At 41.7% G+C, this 21,169-nt stretch overlaps 1 protein-coding gene across 2 annotated transcripts in view; it reads right to left on the bottom strand.

Moving 5' to 3' along the window:
- The window catches only part of DHX9 (DExH-box helicase 9), a 287,744-nt gene that overhangs the window by 33,428 nt on the left and 233,147 nt on the right, over positions 1–21,169 (bottom strand). For both annotated transcript variants that reach the window (XM_033916167.1, XM_033916168.1), the window contains 2 exons: positions 17,871–18,100; positions 13,730–13,845 (listed from right to left, as the gene is read on the bottom strand). In XM_033916167.1, the coding sequence (XP_033772058.1) occupies positions 13,730–13,845; positions 17,871–18,100 (346 nt within the window). The remainder of the gene's footprint in view (positions 1–13,729; positions 13,846–17,870; positions 18,101–21,169) is intronic.

The following is a 21,169-nucleotide window of genomic DNA, read 5'->3' as shown; positions in this document are numbered from 1 at the left end:
CGAGATTTCTTTCAGTTCCCCTTGAAAACCATTTCCGTTTCAGGTAGATCTCTTACATCTTCTTCCATAAAGACTAAAGCAAAGAATTCATTCAGTCTTTCTGCTATGGCCTGATCCTCCCTGAGCGCCCCCTTGTGCCCCTTTTGCTACTTGGAAACAACTATTGGAACATGAATAGAACTAAAATCCTGGCATATAAAGGACAAAGATGATCTGATTTCCTGGATCCTCTGCACATAAGAGTGAAGGACCCAACTGACATCCAACTTGCTCTGCTCAGAAGATCCCTCCCAGATACCTAACACCGGGAGGACCACTGCCTGATTGACATGAAAAGGATAAACTACCTTTAGCAGAAAGGAAGGAACACGCCGCAAGACAACCCACTCCCTTGAAAACTCCAGGAAGGGAGCCCTACAAGAGAAAGCCTGCAGAGCAAGGTCCTTCAAAGAGCAGTCACCCAAAGGTACAAAAGGTGGACGGACCAGGACGGACAAGCCCAGATTCAGATCCCAAGATAGAACAGAAGGTCGCATGGAAGGCTTGAACAATTTGGCCACCCGCAAGAAGCGAACAACATCAGGAATGGCAGTCAAACGTTGACCTCTCAACAACCCACAAAAGGCTGACAAGGCCGCAAGCTGAACCCAGAGAGAAGACCAAGCCAGGCCCCTGTCCAGAACATATGCAAAAACTCTAAGATGTTAGGCAGGGAAGCGCAGCACACCACTCCTCAAATATACACCAAACCCACACATAGTCCCGAGAAGTAGAAAGTCTCCAGGACCCCAAGAGAGTTGGGATCACTTTATCTGAACGCCCATCCTTACCTAGGCGTTCCCTTTCAAGAGCCAAAATGTAAGACAGAAGGGACCCAGATCGAATACTGGAATGGGGCCCTGAGTCAGATCGCTTGAGAGAGGCAGAGGATCCGCCACCAGATGCCTCACCAGGTCCACATACCATGGGCACCTGGGCCAATCCGGAGCCACCAGAACCACAAGGACTGGATGTCGAACTATGGGGAGAAGAACTCTGCCCACTAATGACAACGGAGGGAACACATACAACAGACCCTCCGTTGGCCATGGTTGAACTAGAGCATCTAGCCCTCGGCCTCACTGTCATGAATGAAGAAGCGGGGCATTTTGGCATTGACACTTGTGGCCATCAGATCCATGAGGGGCTGACTCCAAGACTAAACTATTAGCTGAAAGGCTTAGACACCACTCTCTGGGATCTATGGCGTTATGATTCAGAAAGTCCGCCTGCACATTCTCAACGTCTGCTATGTGGGAGGCCAAGATGTCCCAGATCATGAGCAGAGCCAGTTCCTGCGCCACCAAAGTGCTCATGGTGCCCCCCCTTGTTGACTGACATAGGCCACCGCTGTGGCATTGTCCGAAAGAACCCTAGTAGCACCAGATGGAAGGCTCTGGTCTCTAAGACACTGATCGACCAGGAGGCCTCCTCCATGGACCAGGAGCCCTGAGCTCAGTGATTCAGACACTGTGCTCCCCAACCGAGAAGCCTTATAGCCCAACATAGCCTTATAGAAATCGCCACAAAGAGAAGGTAAGGGGAAGAGAGGGAGGGAGATGCACGGCTGCTGGCGGGAGGGAGCTGCTGGACCACGTGAAGGGTGCTGGGGGTGGGGTGATGGAGAGGAGAAGATGCTGAAGCAGCCTGAAAGGAACTTATTAATGGCCTCCACACATCCTTAAACTTATTCATTATAATAACTTATTAATGGCCTTTTGCACTGCTAACATTCTTTCCATTTTGTATACATGATATACTGAGTTCCACCAAAAACTATAATTCAATCTTGTATAATCCTTCCAATTGTATGCTATCTGTTGAATAGCAACTCCCGTAAGAATCATCAAAAGTTTGTTATTATCAGAAGAGATTTGACATTTGGCCCTCATAGACATTCCAAACAATACTGTGTCATATGACAATGCCACATGATTCTCCATCATACAATTGACTTGATCCCAAATTGAACACCAAAATGCCTTAATATATGGACAATGAAACAATAAATGATCTAAAGTTCCAACGTCAATCTGACAATGCCAATATCTATTAGACTTAGAGCAATCCAATTTTTGTATACGAACAGGGGTCCAGAATGCTCTATGCAACAGGAAAAACCATGTTTGTCTCATAGATGCCGACATTGTACATCTCATCCTCCAAGACCAAATACATGTCCATTGAAATGCACTAATCCGATGCTTAATCTCAATGCTCCAAATATCCCTAAGTCCATTTTTTGGTTTCTTACTCGAATATTCAGCTAATAATTTATACCATTTTGCGGCCTGGTGACCCAGAAAATCTGCCTGAAAGCATAGGAATTCTAGACTAAATTGAGTATTAAGAGATTTCCATTCAAGGAACCCCGCCTGAACAGCCTGCTTCAATTGCAACCACTTATAACTTTGTTTTTTATTAAGGCCAAATTTATGTTGCAACTGTGAAAAATCAAGCAGTTTACCATTAGATATAACACCATCTAAGGTACGTATCTCTGCTTTAGTCCAATCCTTCCAGACAATCTTGAAATCGCCTATTTGAATCTTGGAGTTCAACCATATAGATTGATATGTAGATGTTTCAATAGGCATAGGTGTTAATTTATCAATAAATCTCATAGTTTTCCAAGTGTCCATTAATATTCTATTATCTTTGCGTATTCTAGGCATTTTGATACTAAGAAGAAGACCAAGCCTAATTGGAAACTTAAGTTGTCTTTCCAAACATAACCAATCTGGAAGCTGTTCCAAGAGCTCTGGGAGGACCCAATACATACCTTGGCGCATAATATATGACTGATGATATCTATAGAAGTTGGGAAAATTTACCCCACCCTCCTTAATTGGTTTTTGTAGAGACACTAAAGCAACTCTTGCAATTTTACTCAGTCAAATAAATTTGACAATACTATTTAACTTTTTATAAAAAGACCCCTGAAAAAAAACTGGTATCATTCCCATTTGGTAACAAACAACAGGCAAAATCATCATCTTAACAGTATGGACTCTTCCCCACCAAGATAAGTGCAAAGGATTCCATTGTTCACATAACTCTGTTACTTTTTGTAATAAAAACTTTTCATTCACTTTCATTGTCTCTTCAAGTGTGTTTTTTATCCAAATTCCTAAATATTTTATTCCTTCCTTTTTCTAAATAAAAGGGAACGAATCAAATAAACCCTTTGTACAGTGCACATTTAAAGGAAGAACTTCTGACTTAGTCCAATTTATTTTATATCCTTTTTTTGTTGTTTAATGCATTAAACAGAGAGGTTATTTTGGCAAGTTTCAGAAGATATGGGGACCATTAGCAGATTTCTGTAATGAATGAAATCATTTTCCCATAATAAAACTTATATTAAGAAGTGAGGGGGGTGGGTTTCATCTTATTTAATTTATCTCATAAAATATTTGTCAATATTTTATTATAACTGTTATGTGTATTGGGAGGGGAGGGAAAAGAAGGGTTTAAATTTTAACAATTATTATACATATTAGGTAATACAGATATTTTAAGTATTATTGTTTATAAATACAGAATAATATATTGTATTTACAGTGATACATGAAAGGAATTCCGTTCAAGAAGTACGTCCTGCATGGATTTCCGCTTCCAAGGTGCATGACCTTACATTTCTTAGCATTGAAGCCTAGCTGCCAGGTTGAGGACCAACTTTCCAATGTAAGCAGGTCCTGCGCCATATAATTCTGTAAACTGCATTCACTTACTATATTACATAGTTTGGCGTCATCGGCGAATAGTGTTATTTTACCTTGAAGCCCTTGAGTCAGATCCCCTATGAATATGTTGAAAAGGAGTGGACCCAGTGCCGCAGGGCTCTGTCCTGGGTCCACTCCTTTTCAACATATTCATAGGGGATCTGACTCAAGGGCTTCAAGGTAAAATAACACTATTCGCCGATGACGCCAAACTATGTAATATAGTAAGTGAATGCAGTTTACAGAATTATATGGCGCAGGACCTGCTTACGTTGGAAAGTTGGTCCTCAACCTGGCAGCTAGGCTTCAATGCTAAGAAATGTAAGGTCATGCACCTCGGAAGCAGAAATCCATGCAGGACGTACTTCTTGAACGGAGAAACTTTAACTAGGACTTCAGCAGAACGAGATTTAGGAGTAATCATCAGTGCAGACATGAAAACTGCCAATCAAGTGGAGAAGGCTTCATCTAAGGCAAGGCAGATATTGGGTTGTATCAATAGAAGTTTCGTCAGCCGAAAGCCTGAAGTCATAATGCCGTTGTACAGGGCCATGGTGAGACCTCATCTGGAGTACTGTGTGCAATTCTGGAGGCCACATTACAGTAAAGATGTGCGCAGAATTGAATCGGTTCAGCGGATGGCCACCAGGATGATCTCGGGGCTCAAGGGTCTCTCGTATGAAGAGAGACTGAACAAATTGCAGCTCTACACTCTCGAGGAACGTAGGGAGAGGGGAGACATGATCGAAACATTTAAGTACCTCACGGGACGTGTCGAAGTGGAAGATGATATTTTCTTTCTCGAGGGACCCTCGGCCACAAAAGGGCACCTGCTCAAACTCAGGGGCGGAAAATTTCATGGCGACACCAGAAAGTATTTCTTCACAGAGAGAGTGGTTGATCATTGGAATAAGCTTCCAATGCAGGTGATCAAGGCAGACAGCGTGCCAGACTTTAAGAATAAATGTGATACCCATGTGGGATCCCTACGAGGGTCAAGATAAGACAATTGGGTCATTAGGGCATAGACAGTGGGTGGGTAAGCAGAGTGGGCAGACTTGATGGGCTGTAGCCCTTTTCTGCCGTCATCTTCTATGTTTCTATGTTTTATGTGATCGTTTTAATTTCTATGAAATCTGCTAATGGTCCCCATATCTTCTGAAACTTGCCAAAATAACCTTTCTGTGTTGCTAATGCACGCTCCATTTTATATATACAGTGGTGCCTCACACAACGGACGCCTCGCACAGCGCACAACGAACTTTATGTCTTGATTCGTACAACGAACTTCGTTTCACACAACGAAGTCGCCCGAGCTGCATCCTTCCGCGCAGGCACTGCGCTTAACTGCCCTCTCTCCGCCTGGCTCCCTCTTGCCCCCCCGACTCCCCGACACGATCGGGGCAAAAAGGAGCCCAAGCCCTCTTGCCCCGCCGATTCCCCAACTCCCCGACAATATCGGGCCAGGAGGGAGCCCAAGTCCTCCAGGCCACGGCGACCCCCTAACCCCACCCTGCACTACATTACGGGCAGGAGGGATCCCAGGCCCTCCTGCCCTCGACGCAAACCCCCCCTCCCCCCAACGACCGCCCCCCCCAAGAACCTCCGACCGCCCCCCCCAGCCGACCCGCGACCCCCCTGGCCGACCCCCACGACACCCCCAACCCCCTTCCCCGTACCTTTCTGTAGTTGGCCGGACAGACGGGAGCCAAACCCGCCTGTCCGGCAGGCAGCCAACGACGGAATGAGGCCGGATTGGCCCATCCGTCCCAAAGCTCCACCTACTGGTGGGGCCTAAGGCGCCTGGGCCAATCAGAATAGGCCCGGGAGCCTTAGGTCCCTCCTGGGGGCGGGGCCTGAGGCACATGGGCCCAACCCGACCATGTGCCTCAGGCCCTGCCCCCAGGAGGGACCTAAGGCTCCCGGGCCTATTCTGATTGGCCCAGGCGCCTTAGGCCCCACCAGTAGGCGGAGCTTTGGGACGGATGGGCCAATCCGGCCTCATTCCGTCGTTGGCTGCCTGCCGGACAGGCGGGTTTGGCTCCTGTCTGTCCGGCCAACTACAGAAAGGTACGGGGAAGGGGGTTGGGGGTGTCGTGGGGGTCGGCCAGGGGGGTCGCGGGTCGGCTGGGGGGGCGGTCGGAGGTTCTTGGGGGGGCGGTCTTTGGGGGGAGGGGGGGTTTGCATCGAGGGCAGGAGGGCCTGGGATCCCTCCTGCCCATAATGTAGTGCAGGGTGGGGTTAGGGGGTCGCCGTGGCCAGGAGGACTTGGGCTCCCTCCTGGCCCGATATTGTCGGGGAGTGGGGGAATCGGCGGGGCAAGAGGGCTTGGGCTCCCTTTTGCCCCGATCGTGTCGGGGAGTCGGGGGGGGGCAAGAGGGCTTGAGCTCCCTTTTGCCCCGATCGTGTCGGGGAGTCGGGGGGGCAAGAGGGCTTGAGCTCCCTCTTGCCCCGATCGTGTCGGGGGGTCGGGGGGGGCAAGAGGGCTTGGGCTCCCTCTTGCCCCGATCGTGTCGGGGAGTCGGGGGGGCAAGAGGGCTTGAGCTCCCTCTTGCCCCGATCGTGTCGGGGGTGCCAGGGACCACACGGATTCACCCACTGTACCACCCGATTCGGGTAAGCGCAGGTATCGGTGGGTGGCTTATTTGCGGGGGGGTGCCTTATTTTACATTTTTTTCTAAAAAGGGGGGGCTGTCTTATTTGATGGCCCTGCCTTATCATCGGGGAAACACGGTAGAAAAAAAAAAAAAATGAACAGTTAAGTCCCAGTTTTTGCCGCTGAGACTCTGCCCTCTCTCACTGTAAAATTAGACTCTACTTAGTCTGTCTTTAAATTTAAAAAATGTGTGTTGTTTTAAAAAACAATTATGTTTTTAGATGTATCTAAATAAAAATAATAACCGAAAATTTATCTTTTTTTATGTCATCTTAGCATATTTTATGCTACAGAACGAATTATTTTTTTTAACATGTATTGTTATGGGAAAACGCGTTTCACATAACGAACTTTTCGCATAACAAACTTGCTCCTGGAACGAATTAAGTTCGTTGTGTGAGGCACCACTATATATGGCATACGGAATTCCACCAAAAGTTATAGTTTAACCTATCATAATTTTTCCAGTTATATGTAATTTGTTGTACTGCTACCCCAGTCAATATAAATAAAAGTTTGTTATTGCTTGAAGAAATTTGACTCTGCTCTCATTGCTGTGCCGAATAAGATAGTATCATAAGTCAAGGCTACTGGATTTTCCATCATCCTATTTATTTGAGGCCAAATTGAATTCCAGAATAATGATATGAATGGGCAATAGAATAAAAGATGATCTAATGTCCCAGCCTCAAGATGACAGTGCCAACATCTATTAGACCTAGAGCTATCTAATTTTGTAAGCGAACAGGGGTCCAAAAAGCTCTATGCAAAAGAAAAAACCATGTTTGTCTCATAGATGCTGACACTGTACATCTTAACCTCCAAGACCAAAGTCGTGGTCATTGAGATGCAGTAATCTGGTGCTTAATCTCAATGCTCCAAATATCCCTAAGACCATGTTTAGGCTTTTTATTTACAAATTCAGCTATTAATTTATACCACCTTGCGGCCTGGTGACCCATAGAGTCCATCTGAAAACATATGAATTTATTTTATATCCTGAGAATTTCCCAAATGTTTCAATCAATTCAAGCAAACATGGAATGGTTGTTTCAGGATTTCTCAAATGAAGCAAAATATCATCTGCATAAGCAGATACCTTATATTCCTTTCCAGAACACGGAATGCCCTGTATATCCTTTACTTGCTGAATAATAAGGGTTCAAGTACTATATCAAAAAGCAAAGGAGACAAGGGACAACCCTGTCTAACTCCCCTTTGCAATTTAAAACAATCTGAAAAATCATTATTAATATATAAACGAACAACAGGGGAGCTATACAACGTTTGAATCATTTGTATAAATCCGGATCCAATACCAAACCATTCCATAGCTTGATACATAAAGGTCCATTCAACCCGATCAAAAGCTTTTTCAGCATCTAATGATACAGAAAAAGCCGGATCCTCAATTGTTTTTTTAAATATAACATATGAAAGGCCAGTCTGGTATTATTTGAAGAGTGTCTCTGAGCAACAAAACCTGTTTGATGCATACCAACTATATGAGGAAGAGCCTTAGCCAAATGTAAAGCTAAAACTTTAGCCAACAATTTACTATCTACATTTATTAAAGAAATAGGCCTATAGTTTGAAACCAATGTGGGATCTCTATTTGGCTTTGGCAAAACAATAGTTAGAGATTCTGCCATAGTGCCTGAAATACAACCTTTATTTAGTTGATACTGATATAAATTTAATAAATAAGGTAAAAGGGTAATTTGGAACGATTTATAAAACTCTACCGTAAATCCATCACCACCTGGAGTGGCTCCAACTCTAAGGGATTTCAACCTGTTTCTAATTCTTTTAATGATATTGGCTCATCTAAACTTTTTTTTATATGATCAGGAACCCTAGGACCTTCAATTAAATTTAAAAAATCCAAACCATCCTGTTCTTTTCCCAAATAAGACTCGGAAGAGTAAAGGGTTTTATAAAAATTCAAAAATTGTTTTAATATAGACCCAATTTGAGAATGAGTATTTCCTCTATCATCTTTAATTGCACATACTTTTGTCCTTTTCTTTTTTGCCTTAAGATAATTTGTCAATAATCTTCCCACCTTATTTGAACTACCATAATACACAACTTGCTGAGAAAAAATATATTTCCTTACTAATTTAGAAGAAATCTCATTATACTTACATTTTGCTTTCAATAGAGTTTGAAGTGTAGAATGCTCCCATTTTCCAATCAATTTTGATTCTAACACCTTAATTTCTTGTTCCAAATTAGAAAATTGCTTTCTTAATTGCTTCTTAGTATACACTGAGAATGAAATAATTTGTCCTCTTATGTTGCTTTAAAAGCATCCCACAAGATTTCTACAGAGATTTCTTCCGAATTATTAATTTGAAAATATTCATTAATTTTAACTTGAAAATCTTCACAAAATTTTGGATCCGCGAGCAATGCATTATCAAATCTCCAAACAGGTTTAGAATTATCTAAATCCACTAAATTTAATGTAATCCACACACCACCATGATCAGACAAAATGATTGGATCTATAGAGGCTTGTGTAACCTGTTGTACTAATTGATCAGTAACAAAGATATAATCAATTCTAGAAAAAGATTTATGAACATGTGAACAAAATGAATACTCCCGATCATTAAAATGAAGTATACGCCAAATATCCTTCAAATTACAAGATTGTACAAAATTATCTAGCCCTAAAGATTTTACAGTTCTACCAGGATTTTTATCCAATAAAGGATCCATAACAGCATTAAAATCCCCTGCCACCACTAAATTAGTAGTAAAATTAATTGTTGCAAAGATTTAAAGAACTCAATTTGATTTGAATTAGGGGCATATACATTAAAAAGCGCAACAGTAGTATTGCCCATGCTCATGTCAACATGCAACCATCTACCATGAGGACCCGCAGTTACCATATTAAATACTCCAGAACATTTTTTGTTAACTAGTATTGCTACTCCAGCTTTTTTCTTTGTCGCAGGTGCAAAAAATCAATGTTTCACCCAATTATCAGTGAGTTTTTTTAGATTCTTCTCCAGATAAATGTGTCTCCTGTAGAAAACAAACATCTGCATTCTGTTGTTTAAGATATAATAATAATTTTTTCCTTTTAATCGGATGGTTGAGGCCATTAACGTTCAATGAAATAATTTTAAAATCTATTATACAAATTAAATATAATATCCATATATATCCATATATAGCCCTTTTCCCCAAACCAATAATCTAAGCAATCCCATATCCCAACCCCCCAATGTATATCAGACCACATGGACATATAATGCTACATACTACATTACAAGATTTACATGTTGTCCTACTTCTTGAACAGATTATAATCTCCCTTCCTGGAGGGTTCCATTCCCCACCTTCAATTGTATTACTGCACCACTGGCAGTTTCCACATTTTGCGTGCCAGTGGAAGATTATAATCCATTCAAGAAGTAGGACAACATGTAAATCTTGTAATGTAGTATATAGCATTATATGTCCATGTGGTCTGATATACATTGGAAGACCAGTCCATATTAGACTAAATGAGCATAAATCTCGCATTATGAACAATGTCCTGGAAGCACAGCTTGTACAACACTGGCAGGATAAACAGCATACTTTACAAGACATCCAATGGCGAGTGATAGATCATGTCAAAGAAGGGTGGGAGGGAGGTAACTATGAACGCAAACTAAATTATTGTGAACAGAACTGGATGTTTAGGTTGAATATGGTATATCCGGGAGGTCTAAACCAGGAAATAGAATGGATGTCTCTTATCTGATTCCTGATTCGCTACTGCTGCCCCTGATGTCAGAGAAGAGGGAGATTAAAAAGAGGAGCAAAAAATGCCGCGGCCATCTTTGTCACAAAATTTCCAATGATCGGGATGGTGTGGAGCTAAAGCAAAAGGGGTAACTATTCAACTACTAAAGGATTTGCCACTTGGGAAGAACCCCTTTCTTTAAAGATGTTTTTAGAGATGTTTGCAATAGCAGAAAGGTCTTTTAATTAAATAGATATCTTATACTGAGTTTAATGAATGCATTTTATTGCAGGGGATTTTTTCTTGATACAGCCTTCGGGCGAAACATGTCAGAATGACATGTCCCTTCCCGATAACTATTGACAAAGGGAAAACTCAGAAAATGCAGAAAAAAAGATAAGTTGAAAGATTATTTATTTATTTACTCAAGCACTGAAGTATAGAAGCATTAATGAACTAAAGCACTTTATATAAAACATGACGGTCTGATGAGGAGGCTAGTGCCACATAGTATTTGGGCACTCAGACCAATTGGCTAATACTGGCACTTCTGAAGATCAATGAATAAGTAAAAATTATAAATGAATATGTTATGAAATTCTCTACGTGGAATCATACCGTCCACAAAAGATACTAAGGTCTGAAAGTTCTATGAGATTAACTACTGAAAAGGGGAGGAACATAGTGCATGAGAGATTCAATATTCTCTGTTGCAGGCGTGAACTTGTGGAACAAATTGCCAGGACAGTTGAGATTGTGTAGATTGAGAGATAATTTTTAAAAAGTTTTGAAAACTCAATTATTTGTTGCTGCATTTATTTGTATGACTGTTAGCTTTATAGGAGCAGTGATATTGGTAAAGATCAGCGGAATCATTGTTTAATGATGACATTACATGGATAAGCATAACTTGGTCAGCAATATGGATAGTACTATTTTTTTTTTTTATAGATATGTTGTATTGTTTTTAAATAATTATGTATGTCCATTGCAAACGGTTTAGTTTTTGTAAGCGGTATATACATTTTTTAAATAAATAAATAAAAACAGTATTGTTACCCACGGCCGCAAATAAGTTAATGGCCAAGTGGAAAGGGCCTTTTCAGATAAAACACCAGTTAGGCCCTGAGGTTAGTCAAGGGGGTAACCGAAGTTAGGTGTTCCATGTTAAATTATTGAAACTGTGGGTGGATCAGGAAGCTCTTGAAGCCGAATGCACAGAAGAGGGGGTTGGTGAGGATCTAACCTCAAAGCAGAAAACCCAGATAGAGCACTTTCCATTTCACTATCAAGATGTCTTTTCTCATCTGCCAGGGCATACTTATCTAGAGGTACATAAAATTGCTACCCAGCCTGGAAAGGTGGCAAGACAAAGACCTTATCGATTCCATGAGGCAAAGTGCCAGAAATTGGAAAAAGAGGTAGCAAAAATGTTATGTCTTGGGGTGATTGAAGAATCTACCAGTGAGTGGTCCAGTTCTATAGTGTTAGTACTGAAACCAGATGGCTCTAACCAATTTTGTATTGACTTTAAACAAGTCAATACAGTTTCCTGCTTTGATGTTTATCCCATGCCTCGAATAGAGGATCTGGTGGAATTAGGAGGGGCATGATATATTTCCACTGACACTGCACAAGCCGAACCTTACTGAGAACTCGCATGAGATCATAGATGACATCCACCACATGATCCACACTTTCCATTACCAGCTAGGAACAGGCATCCTCATTCGAAGCGGGCACAATCTTGTGTGACATACACGTGCCACGAAGGAGGCAGCCATAGCAGCCTTGATACCTGAAGCCACATTCCCCCCCTCCACCCCAAGATAAGGTTCAGTCTGAGTATTACACCTCCATCGATAGGGAGGGTTGTACGCTTGGTAACCTGTGCCAATGCAGAATTCACCCATGGCTGTTCAAAAAAGATGCTGAAATTGAGGAGCCACAGGGTAAAGCGCAGACATAGCTTTACTCAGCCAGAAAGAACTCTCAGGGCTATCCCACTGCTCCATAATCAGGACCATGAACTCTGGATGCGCCAGAAAAATTGAGGTCAGAGCATTAGAGCAGCTCATGACCGAACGCTGTGATACAGAGGGCTAGAATTCCAAATAGAGCTTTTTCATAGCATCTGTGATGAGGTGATGAGATGATGGACAGAAACAGATTTGAAGAGCCTGATGAATTGACCTGCTGAGGGTATCTACATCATCCAGGATGGAACACAGGCCAGGCATAGTATCCATGTGCAAACTAAGGCAAAACGGATCTGTGGTAGCCAACATAGAGCCCTACAGAGGGATATCCGGCAAGGCAGCAACCTCCTTTTCATCTGGAGACGTGCTCACCTGCCATATCAAAAGAGCTGGGTCTGTGGAAGATGCTCTACACAAAAACTGAAAAAATTCCAGAAAAAAGACAAATCCTGAGGCAGTGGCCAGGTCTCGCTGAGCCACTGGTGCTGTTTATAAGGAATCCCCCAACTCAATGCGCATGCACTTGGCACCATCAACCAAAATGGGCATTTGGTGGGATTTTCTACCCAGAGCCCGGATCCTTGCAAGCTCCCCAGTCCTCAAGGGCCCAGAGAAGACAAGGCTCAAACCTACCGCCCCCTTCTCCCGTGCGCTGGGGGACATGGTACACGGATGCTCCTGTGTCGGCAATCCACCACAATCCCTACTAATTTTAAACAAAATTGAAGAGTTTTGAGACAGAATATAAGCTTTGAAAAAATATATAAGCGTTGAAAAAAAAAATTTCAATAAAAATCCAAGATGGCCGCCACCAACGAATTCACGCCAAAAAACGGAGACTGAGAACAGACTGATTAAGAGGGACTGCACAGCCCACTTGTACTGTTAAAATTCATTATGTTCTCAGTTTCCACCTGCTGGCAGAGGAGTGTAAATCCATCCGTCTGTGCCAGTCTGGAGGGACGATAAAGAAATGTTTTTATGCAGGTACTGGATTGCAGCTATGGACTGGACACCTTGAATACTGAATCCAGAAGTACATTAAATTGTTCTTCCACAATTAAATCATGAACCAAATGGCACTTAGACCTCAAGGCCCTAACATTTAATAACGTGAACTTAGGACAAAACCAGATTTTTAACTTTTCTCATTAACTAAGCTGTAGCATTAATCTTCAAGGCTTCAACTTTATCTACTTTAGTTAGATTTATTCATGTCTTCACAATATTAACAGGCAAATCAACTCCATCAAACTGTTGAGCTAGCAATCTATTCTGCATTTGGAGGGGAGAATAATAATTTTGAACACCATCATCTCAGACTACAACTCATTAAAACTGGCATTAAAGGATCAAACTAGCTCCTTCTGCATACTGTGACTAATTCAGATGATACATTATAAACAGATTAGCCAGATGAAAATTTCATATTACAACAGATAATCATTTCTGATACAATTCAGTTGTTCTTATCCTTCTATAACTGAAGAATAGCAACTGGTATTTTTCAGAAAAGTCACCTCACTACTATTCTGTTCTTGGGAGGCTGTAACATCAGACAAGGAAAGTTGGAACTTCTTACCAGTCATCCAGCACAACCATTTCACCATCAGATGTAACTTTTTTGGAAGCGAAGAGAAGGAGCTGCAGTGGGCTCACCATAGTCATCCCTTTGGCAGAAATTGCCCTTGTTCGAATCTAAAAGCAGAAAAAAAAGTTTATTTAAAAGAATTTAATTATTAGGCATGTAATAAGTAAATATGAAGGTTCTTCAATATGTTTCTGCACTTTCATATTTTTGTGGGCTCAACTAAAAACATTCTTTTCTGATTGCATTAAGAAGTTAGTAGGGGGGGCTGACTGTCGGTGTTTCTTCAGTCAGGCACCCCTGCAGCCACTACCCGGCATTTGCCAACTAGGAGGAGAGGTCCTCTCTCATGAAGATTTAACAGCTGTGAGCCGCGGAACGCAGCTGTGTGCCCAAGGCCGCGTGTCCGAAGGGGCAGGACATGCCCCTTTTGAGCCCCTTCAGAGCAGGGAGCAGCTGGGAGAAAATTATGGGAAAATGAAAGGCTAAGATTATTTCCTCTACTAATATAACAGGACCAATGGATCGCCACCTATGCCCAGTTTCTGGAACATCTTTTGAAGGTAAGATTGATCTACAATCCCAATCTGCTTCTCTCTCATCTGGCGAACACATGCCTCCACCTCAACCTGTTCTAGTTTTACTAGAGAAGGATGATTCCGTTTCCATAGGTTCGGACTCAACTTCTCCACAATTTTCTGAGCTGGATTAAAAAAGATCTTTAATGGGAAAACTATTTGTTTCTGTATCTCCTGTTTCCATGCCTACAGGACCTATTACTAGGCCCAAGTTGGGCGATAAAACTGTTACACTTCAAGACGTCTGGACTGTAGTGAATAGAATTGAGAACTCATTACAGGGCATAGTAGTAAAGCTTTGTCAATTCTCGTCTGAAACAACAAGTAAGGTGGCTGAACATGATTCTCAATTGGCTGTAATGGAAAATAAATTAGACAAAGTGGAAGCATCTGTCTGTAATGCAATCTTGTGCTGCATCTAATGTGAAGGATAATACTTTATTACACTTACAGATGGAAAAAAATGGAAAATGCTATGAGATCTAGGAACCTCAGATTTCTGAATTTTCCCTATATCTCATTATCTTTCTCCTTTGGAATTACTAATAATGTACTTGAAGGATATACTTTGTTATACTCAGAAACTTTCTCTCTGGATAATCTTTACTATATACCCAGTGGTTCCAAAATGGTTTCAGAAGAGGGGGGGAAAAGATCATTTAGTGTCACCCGATAGTTTAAATATTTCTCAATTCCTAGAGTCATCGAAAGATTTTATAGCCAAAAGAGCAACATTGTTGGTCACCTTTAGGACTGAAATAGAAAAAAGCCATTCTTAAATTATATTTTATAAATAAAAATGCCTTGTACTGTGGTCAACATATAAATATTTTTCCAGACATCTCTAAACAGACACAATACAGGAGGAAACATTTCCTGCAACTTAAGACTCGAGTCTTGGCTATGGGAGCATTATTTTTTTCTTAAGATCCCATGTTTTCAGTGACATACCAGAATACTAGATATATTTTTATTGATCCAGCCCATTTAGAAATTTTTCTTCAAGATAAACTAAATTGGATATATTGCCTGTAACTAATGCAGAGGTTGAGATCGAGTGAAAATAGAATGTTTATTTGCCTAACTTAGATGATTTTGGTAACTGTTTGTTTTTGTTTTCTTGGCGACTCCTACAGTTCAATCAGCCCCCATAATAATGTGGACTTGATATTATACTTCTTTTTAGTTTGATGTATTTTCTTTGAATTTATAAAATTGCCTGAAGTTGTTATAACAAAGCAATAAATTTATAAATAAAATTAATAAAAAAGAAGTTAGTAGGACGCTAGGTAAAATGTATCGCAAAACAGGGTGATTATGTGGAAAAGTGATGTAATTTGCTTTTGAGATATTTAATAGTGTTTAAATAAAAAAATATTTTAAAGATCCTTTGTATATAAATATACCACAAATATAAAATGCTAAGCAGCTCACATTAAAACAGATTACTGAGAGTTAACATTGTCCACTTTGGCAGTAAAACCTGTGCAATCAACCACTGAAGCAAAATCATTGCTCTAATATGATACTTAAGAATATCAAATACTTAATATGCAAGGAAATGCAATACAAGTGGACATGACTTGGAACTCCTTTCATGAACCAGAATGGAGTAATTATAACAAATTATATAATAAGTATGTTAAATCATATTGTGTTCTGGATTCTTGTCCACCGGAAGTTATGAAGGTAGCTCCTCTAGATTTTCAACTAAATATTGTAAGGATTAAGTAAAATTATTTCCCTTTTAATTATCAGTTCAGGATATAGGGAGGGGGGTATTTTTATTATTACATATATTATATAATAATGGAAGATATGGATAGGAGGGATGGGAAAGGGGAAGGGATAAAAATTTATATAATGTACCAATGATTGTTTATAAGTGATATATTTATTGTTACTGTGAATGAATATATTTTTGAAAATGAATAAAAAATATTTAAAAAAAACAGAACAATTTTACTGATAATTTAAAGAATGGAAAATTCCTTACCAATAATGGTCATATTATAATAACTCCAATCCCAAAAAATCGCAAAGAATCTTTAGCATTAATAACTAATTATAGACCAATAGCATCCATTCCATTTTTTTGTAAAAATTATCGAAGGGTTGGTCCATTTTCAACTAATGGAATATCTTACTCAATTTTCCCTTTTACATGAATTTTAATCTGGTTTTAGACCTTTGTTTAGCACCGAGATAATAAATATCGGCTATTTTGGACAATTTACGTTTTTTGTTCAGTAAGGGCTTTAATGCCTTGATCATGCATTTTGATGTGAGCTCTGCATTTGATTTTAGTGGACCATAGGAAATTGTTACAATGTTTGGATGCTATTAGCATCAGAGGAGAGGTGTTAAATTGGTTTCGAGGTTTTCTTATGTCTCGTACCTATCAAGTTCGTTTTAATTATGATTTTTCTGACACTTGGAGTAATCCATCTGGCATTCTGCAAGGCTCACCGTTATCTCCACTGTTCTTTTATATGTCATCATTGGGTGCACAATTGTCTCAGTTGGGGATAAAGTTATTTAGTTACGCAGATGATTTTACGATTATTATTCCATTTGCTACCTCTCTTTCTGAAATTAATCCTAAAGGCAACAGAAGTATTGGTTTTGATAGAGTAATGGATGATTAAGTTCAAACTGAAGCTTAATTCAGAAAAAACAAAATTCTTTGTAACTTCACCTCATCCGTTTGATACTAAAACATCATCATTGTGTATCAATAAAATTAACTATCCCATTCAATCTACTATTAAGGTTCTGGGTATTATATTGGATCAGGGTTTGACAATGAAGGACCAAGAGGACTCTTTGGTTAGAAAGGGTTTCTTTACTCTTTGGAAGCTCTGGTCCATTAGGGTGTATTTTGATGCTTCTTCATTTAGAGTTTTGGTGCAATCTCTCATATTGAGCCAACTTGACTACTGCAATATTGCCTGTTCAGCAATTTCTCAGAAGAACATGCAACGATTGCAAATGGTGCAAAATGCAGTGGTCAGGTTGATTTTCAGGATGAAGAAATACAATCATGTAACATCTTATCGAGTGTGGCACTGGCTGCCAATGAAGGCGCGTGTGAAGTTTAAGTTTGGCTGTTTTGTTTTAAGGTTTTGTTTGGTTTAGCTCCTAAATATATAACTGAGCTTTTCTTTTTTTGCAACCAATAAACATAAGAGAAGCTCACTACTGCATTTTGTTTTTTCGCCTGTTAGAGGATATAAACTTAAAAAACATCTTTTCTCATATCAGGCAGCAACTTGGGGTAAGGATTTAGAACTGATATTTACAGAGAATTTAGAAAACATCTAAAAATATATCTGTTCTTGAAATATTTAGGCAGCTGATTTGTAAGAATTATTATGCACTATTCAGATTTTTTAGGGTATTAACTATTGGTTTATAACATATTAGTTCCTTTTACTTTATTGTATTTTTTTTTTATTATTGTAAACCGCATAGAACTTTACAGCTTTGCGGTATATAAATTGTTGTTATTATTATTATTATCTACTGGAGAAGGCAGAGATACAGGTATACCTCACCTTTTCCCCAAAGACAAAGAATGGTGATGGATACTTCATGTCCTGACTGCTGAATGGGCAATTGACAGAAGATTTGTGGATGAGTGCATTGCGCCCCTCTGTGGTAAGTATTTTCCTCTTTTCTTTGTGAAAGCAGACATTGGGATAGAACCCAAATGCAAGCAGGGAAATCACCACATCAAGATTGTTGTCTGGTCCAGTGTTGTTAAACATCTGTGTCATCAGACATTCTGCAAATGAAAGAGAGAGATGACAAACCTTCAAAAAACATAAGGGCTTTCTCCTTTATTCTACGATGTATGTTAATAGCGCAGAACTTGAAAATAATCATCTAGCCAATATATCCTCACAAGACAGTGTATTTAACATAGGTCCAACAATTTTAAAGGAGAAATTAGGTTCTTATTTGTTAATTTACTTTCTTTTACCTTCTCCAGACCAGTAGAGGTTAATCTTTACGAGTGGGTATATATCCAATCATGACCAGCAGGTGGAGACTGAAAACAAAACTGTGGAATAGTACATAAAAGATACCTTTCCCTATTCCTATCAGTCTGCCGAATAGCCAAGCAGAACTAAGAACTGGAAACAGAAATAAACAATACTCAGAACAGGAGTAATAACTAACATACCCAAATGCTGTTGGAAAATGCAGAGGAGAGATACCAGAAAGAAAATGTCCCCACAGCTTGCCAGCCGAGCCACAACCACTGTTCTTTAATTCTCCCCGGCCCTAGAAAATTACCAGAACCTGTAGCAAAAAACAAAACTGCCCGCGCAACAGCCCCAACAACAGACAGGGTGGGGACCTCTACTAGTCTAGAGAAGCTAAAAGAAAGTAAATTAGCAGGTAAGAACCTAATTTCTCCTTCTTTAGCACTCTCCAGACCGATGCGCCTGAACATCTACCCAGTAGTGACGGACAAAAAAATGCAAGGAAGACCAAACCGCAGCCTTACAAATGTCCACCGGAGGCACAAGCAAAAACTCAGCCCAAGAAACTGCCTGAGCCCTGTAAGGTTTGTTATAGAGAGTTGCGCGGGGACAGAAATCCCACCCGTCCCCACCCGTCCCCGCCAAAGTCCCACCCGTCCCCACCCGTCCCCATGAGGAATCCCTCCGTCCCCACCCGTCCCCGCGAGGAATCCCTCCGTCCCCACCCGTCCCCGCGAGGAATCCCTCCGTCCCCACCCGTCCCCGCGAGGAATCCCCTCCGTCCCCACCCGTCCCCGCGAGGAATCCCCTCCGTCCCCGCCCGTCCCCGCGAGGAATCCCCCTACATCCCCACCTGTCCCTATAAACTACAGAAATAGTTATTTCATTTAATTATGCTACTGAATTAAAGGCTCTGGTAGAAACCCATTTAAAAATAAGCAAAAAGACTTTATTAATTTGGAAATATTAATTGGGAAGAATACATACTTTGTAAACGGGTTTCTACCAGAGCCTCTAATGTTTATAAATTTTTATCAACACAACTAATATACTACTTTATCCTTAAGCAAAAAAAAAAAAAAAAAAAAAAAATTTTTTCCTACCTTTATTGCCTGGTTTCTGCTTTCCTCATGTTCTCATTCAGTTCCTTCCATCCACTGTCTCTCTTCCTTCTGCGTCTTCCATTTGCTCTGTTACTGTGCCTCTCCCTTTCTCCCCCCCTCCCAAATTGGTCTGGCACCCATCTTTTTCCCTCCGCTCCCCCCATAGTCTGGCACCTCTGTCTTCTTCCCTGCCAGCGTCTTCTTCCCATTCCCTCTTCCCCATTTCCTTTCAGTGTCCTTCTCCCCCACCATCTTTCCCATGTCCTGTCAGGCAGCATCCTTCTCCCCTCTCTGCCTTCCCCATGTCCTTTCAGCGGCCTTCTCCCCCCTCTGTCTTCCCCATGTCCTTTCAGTGGCATTCTCCACCCCTTTGTCTTCCCCAGTGCTTTCAGGGTCCTTCCCCCCCCTTCCTCCCGTTTACCCCATGTCCTTTCAGCGTTCTTTTCCACCCCTTTGTCTTCCCCAGTACTTTCAGCGGCCTTCTCCCCCCTTAAGCGTCTTTTCTTTTCCACTCCACCTTTCCTCCCTCCCTGCCTCCACCTTTGTGGCGCTTTTGCACCCGACCGACAACAGAACAGGCCCGGTCGGACAAATCTCCCTGTCCTGTAGCCGCGATCTAAATTACCTTCTTACAGCAGCTGGAGTAGTGAAGCTGCTGTAAGAGGTAATTTAGATTCGCGGCTACAGGGCAGGGAGGTTTGTCGGCCGGGCCTGTTGTCGGTCGATCGGGGGACCTGACCGGCTGTGCACATTCTTCGGAGCGGACCGCCCCCTCCCCCCTCTTTCGTTCGCCATTGCCTTCTCCCTACCTGCCCTGCCGCACACAGCCGACCGGAAGTCTTCCTGATGTCAGCGCTGACGTCGGAGGAAGGGAGGGCTTTGCTTAAGCCCTCCCTCCGACGTCAGCGCTGACATCGGGAAGATTTCCGTTCGGATGTGTGCTGCGACAGGGCAGGTAAGGAGAAGGAGACTACCCTCGCGGCTCGACCAACCCCGCTGCGATCCAACCCCTCAGGAACCCCGCTACCCTCGGAGGCGTCCCCACGGGATCCCCGCGACCCTAGGGGGCGTCCCCACGGGATCCCCGCGACCCTAGGGGGCGTCCCCACGGGATCCCCGTGACCCAAAGGGGGAACCCGCGGGATCCCCGCGGGTCCCGCGGGATTCCCGTCATCCCCGTTCCCGTGCAGCTCTCTAGTTTGTTAGTGGCCCCCACAATGTATGGTTGGTGGGGTCACTTGAGAGGCGCCCTTACACACACCAGGTCCCAGGTTCAGTTCCCTCACTGAAAATTCACCAGGAAGTAGAATCAAATAATAGGCACAGCCAGAGGTGATTGCATAAAGAATATATTATAGAAATAGGCTTACAGAAAAGCAATATTTATAAGCATTACAATTAATGAGAGAGCAAAGCAGTTTCCCTGCCTTACAGAGTTCAGAGGAAAAGAGAGACATAGAAGCCTAAAGAGAGAGAAAAGGGGGATGGGGTGATGGTCCAAGCTTCGTGTTCCATAGATAAAGAGAAGGATAGACAGAGAAAGAGAGAGCTCAAGAGAAACAAGAGAGGACCAGAGTACCAAGAGCCAAGAGAGGGGGTTGATGCTGCGAGGGGTCTTTTATAGTTTGGAAACTTACTCTGAATATAGAAAACTATTGAGCTTCAATATAAGTTAAATCTCCCCCCTCCTTCGTAGACAGGAGAAAAATAGGCTATACTCATATATGTATTTCCAGTCTGTCTCTGACAATAGTTTCTGAT

Source organism: Geotrypetes seraphini, chromosome 12, assembly GCF_902459505.1.
Source record: "Geotrypetes seraphini chromosome 12, aGeoSer1.1, whole genome shotgun sequence".
Lineage (NCBI taxonomy): Eukaryota > Metazoa > Chordata > Amphibia > Gymnophiona > Dermophiidae > Geotrypetes > Geotrypetes seraphini.
This window is presented reverse-complemented; position numbering and strand designations above follow the sequence as displayed.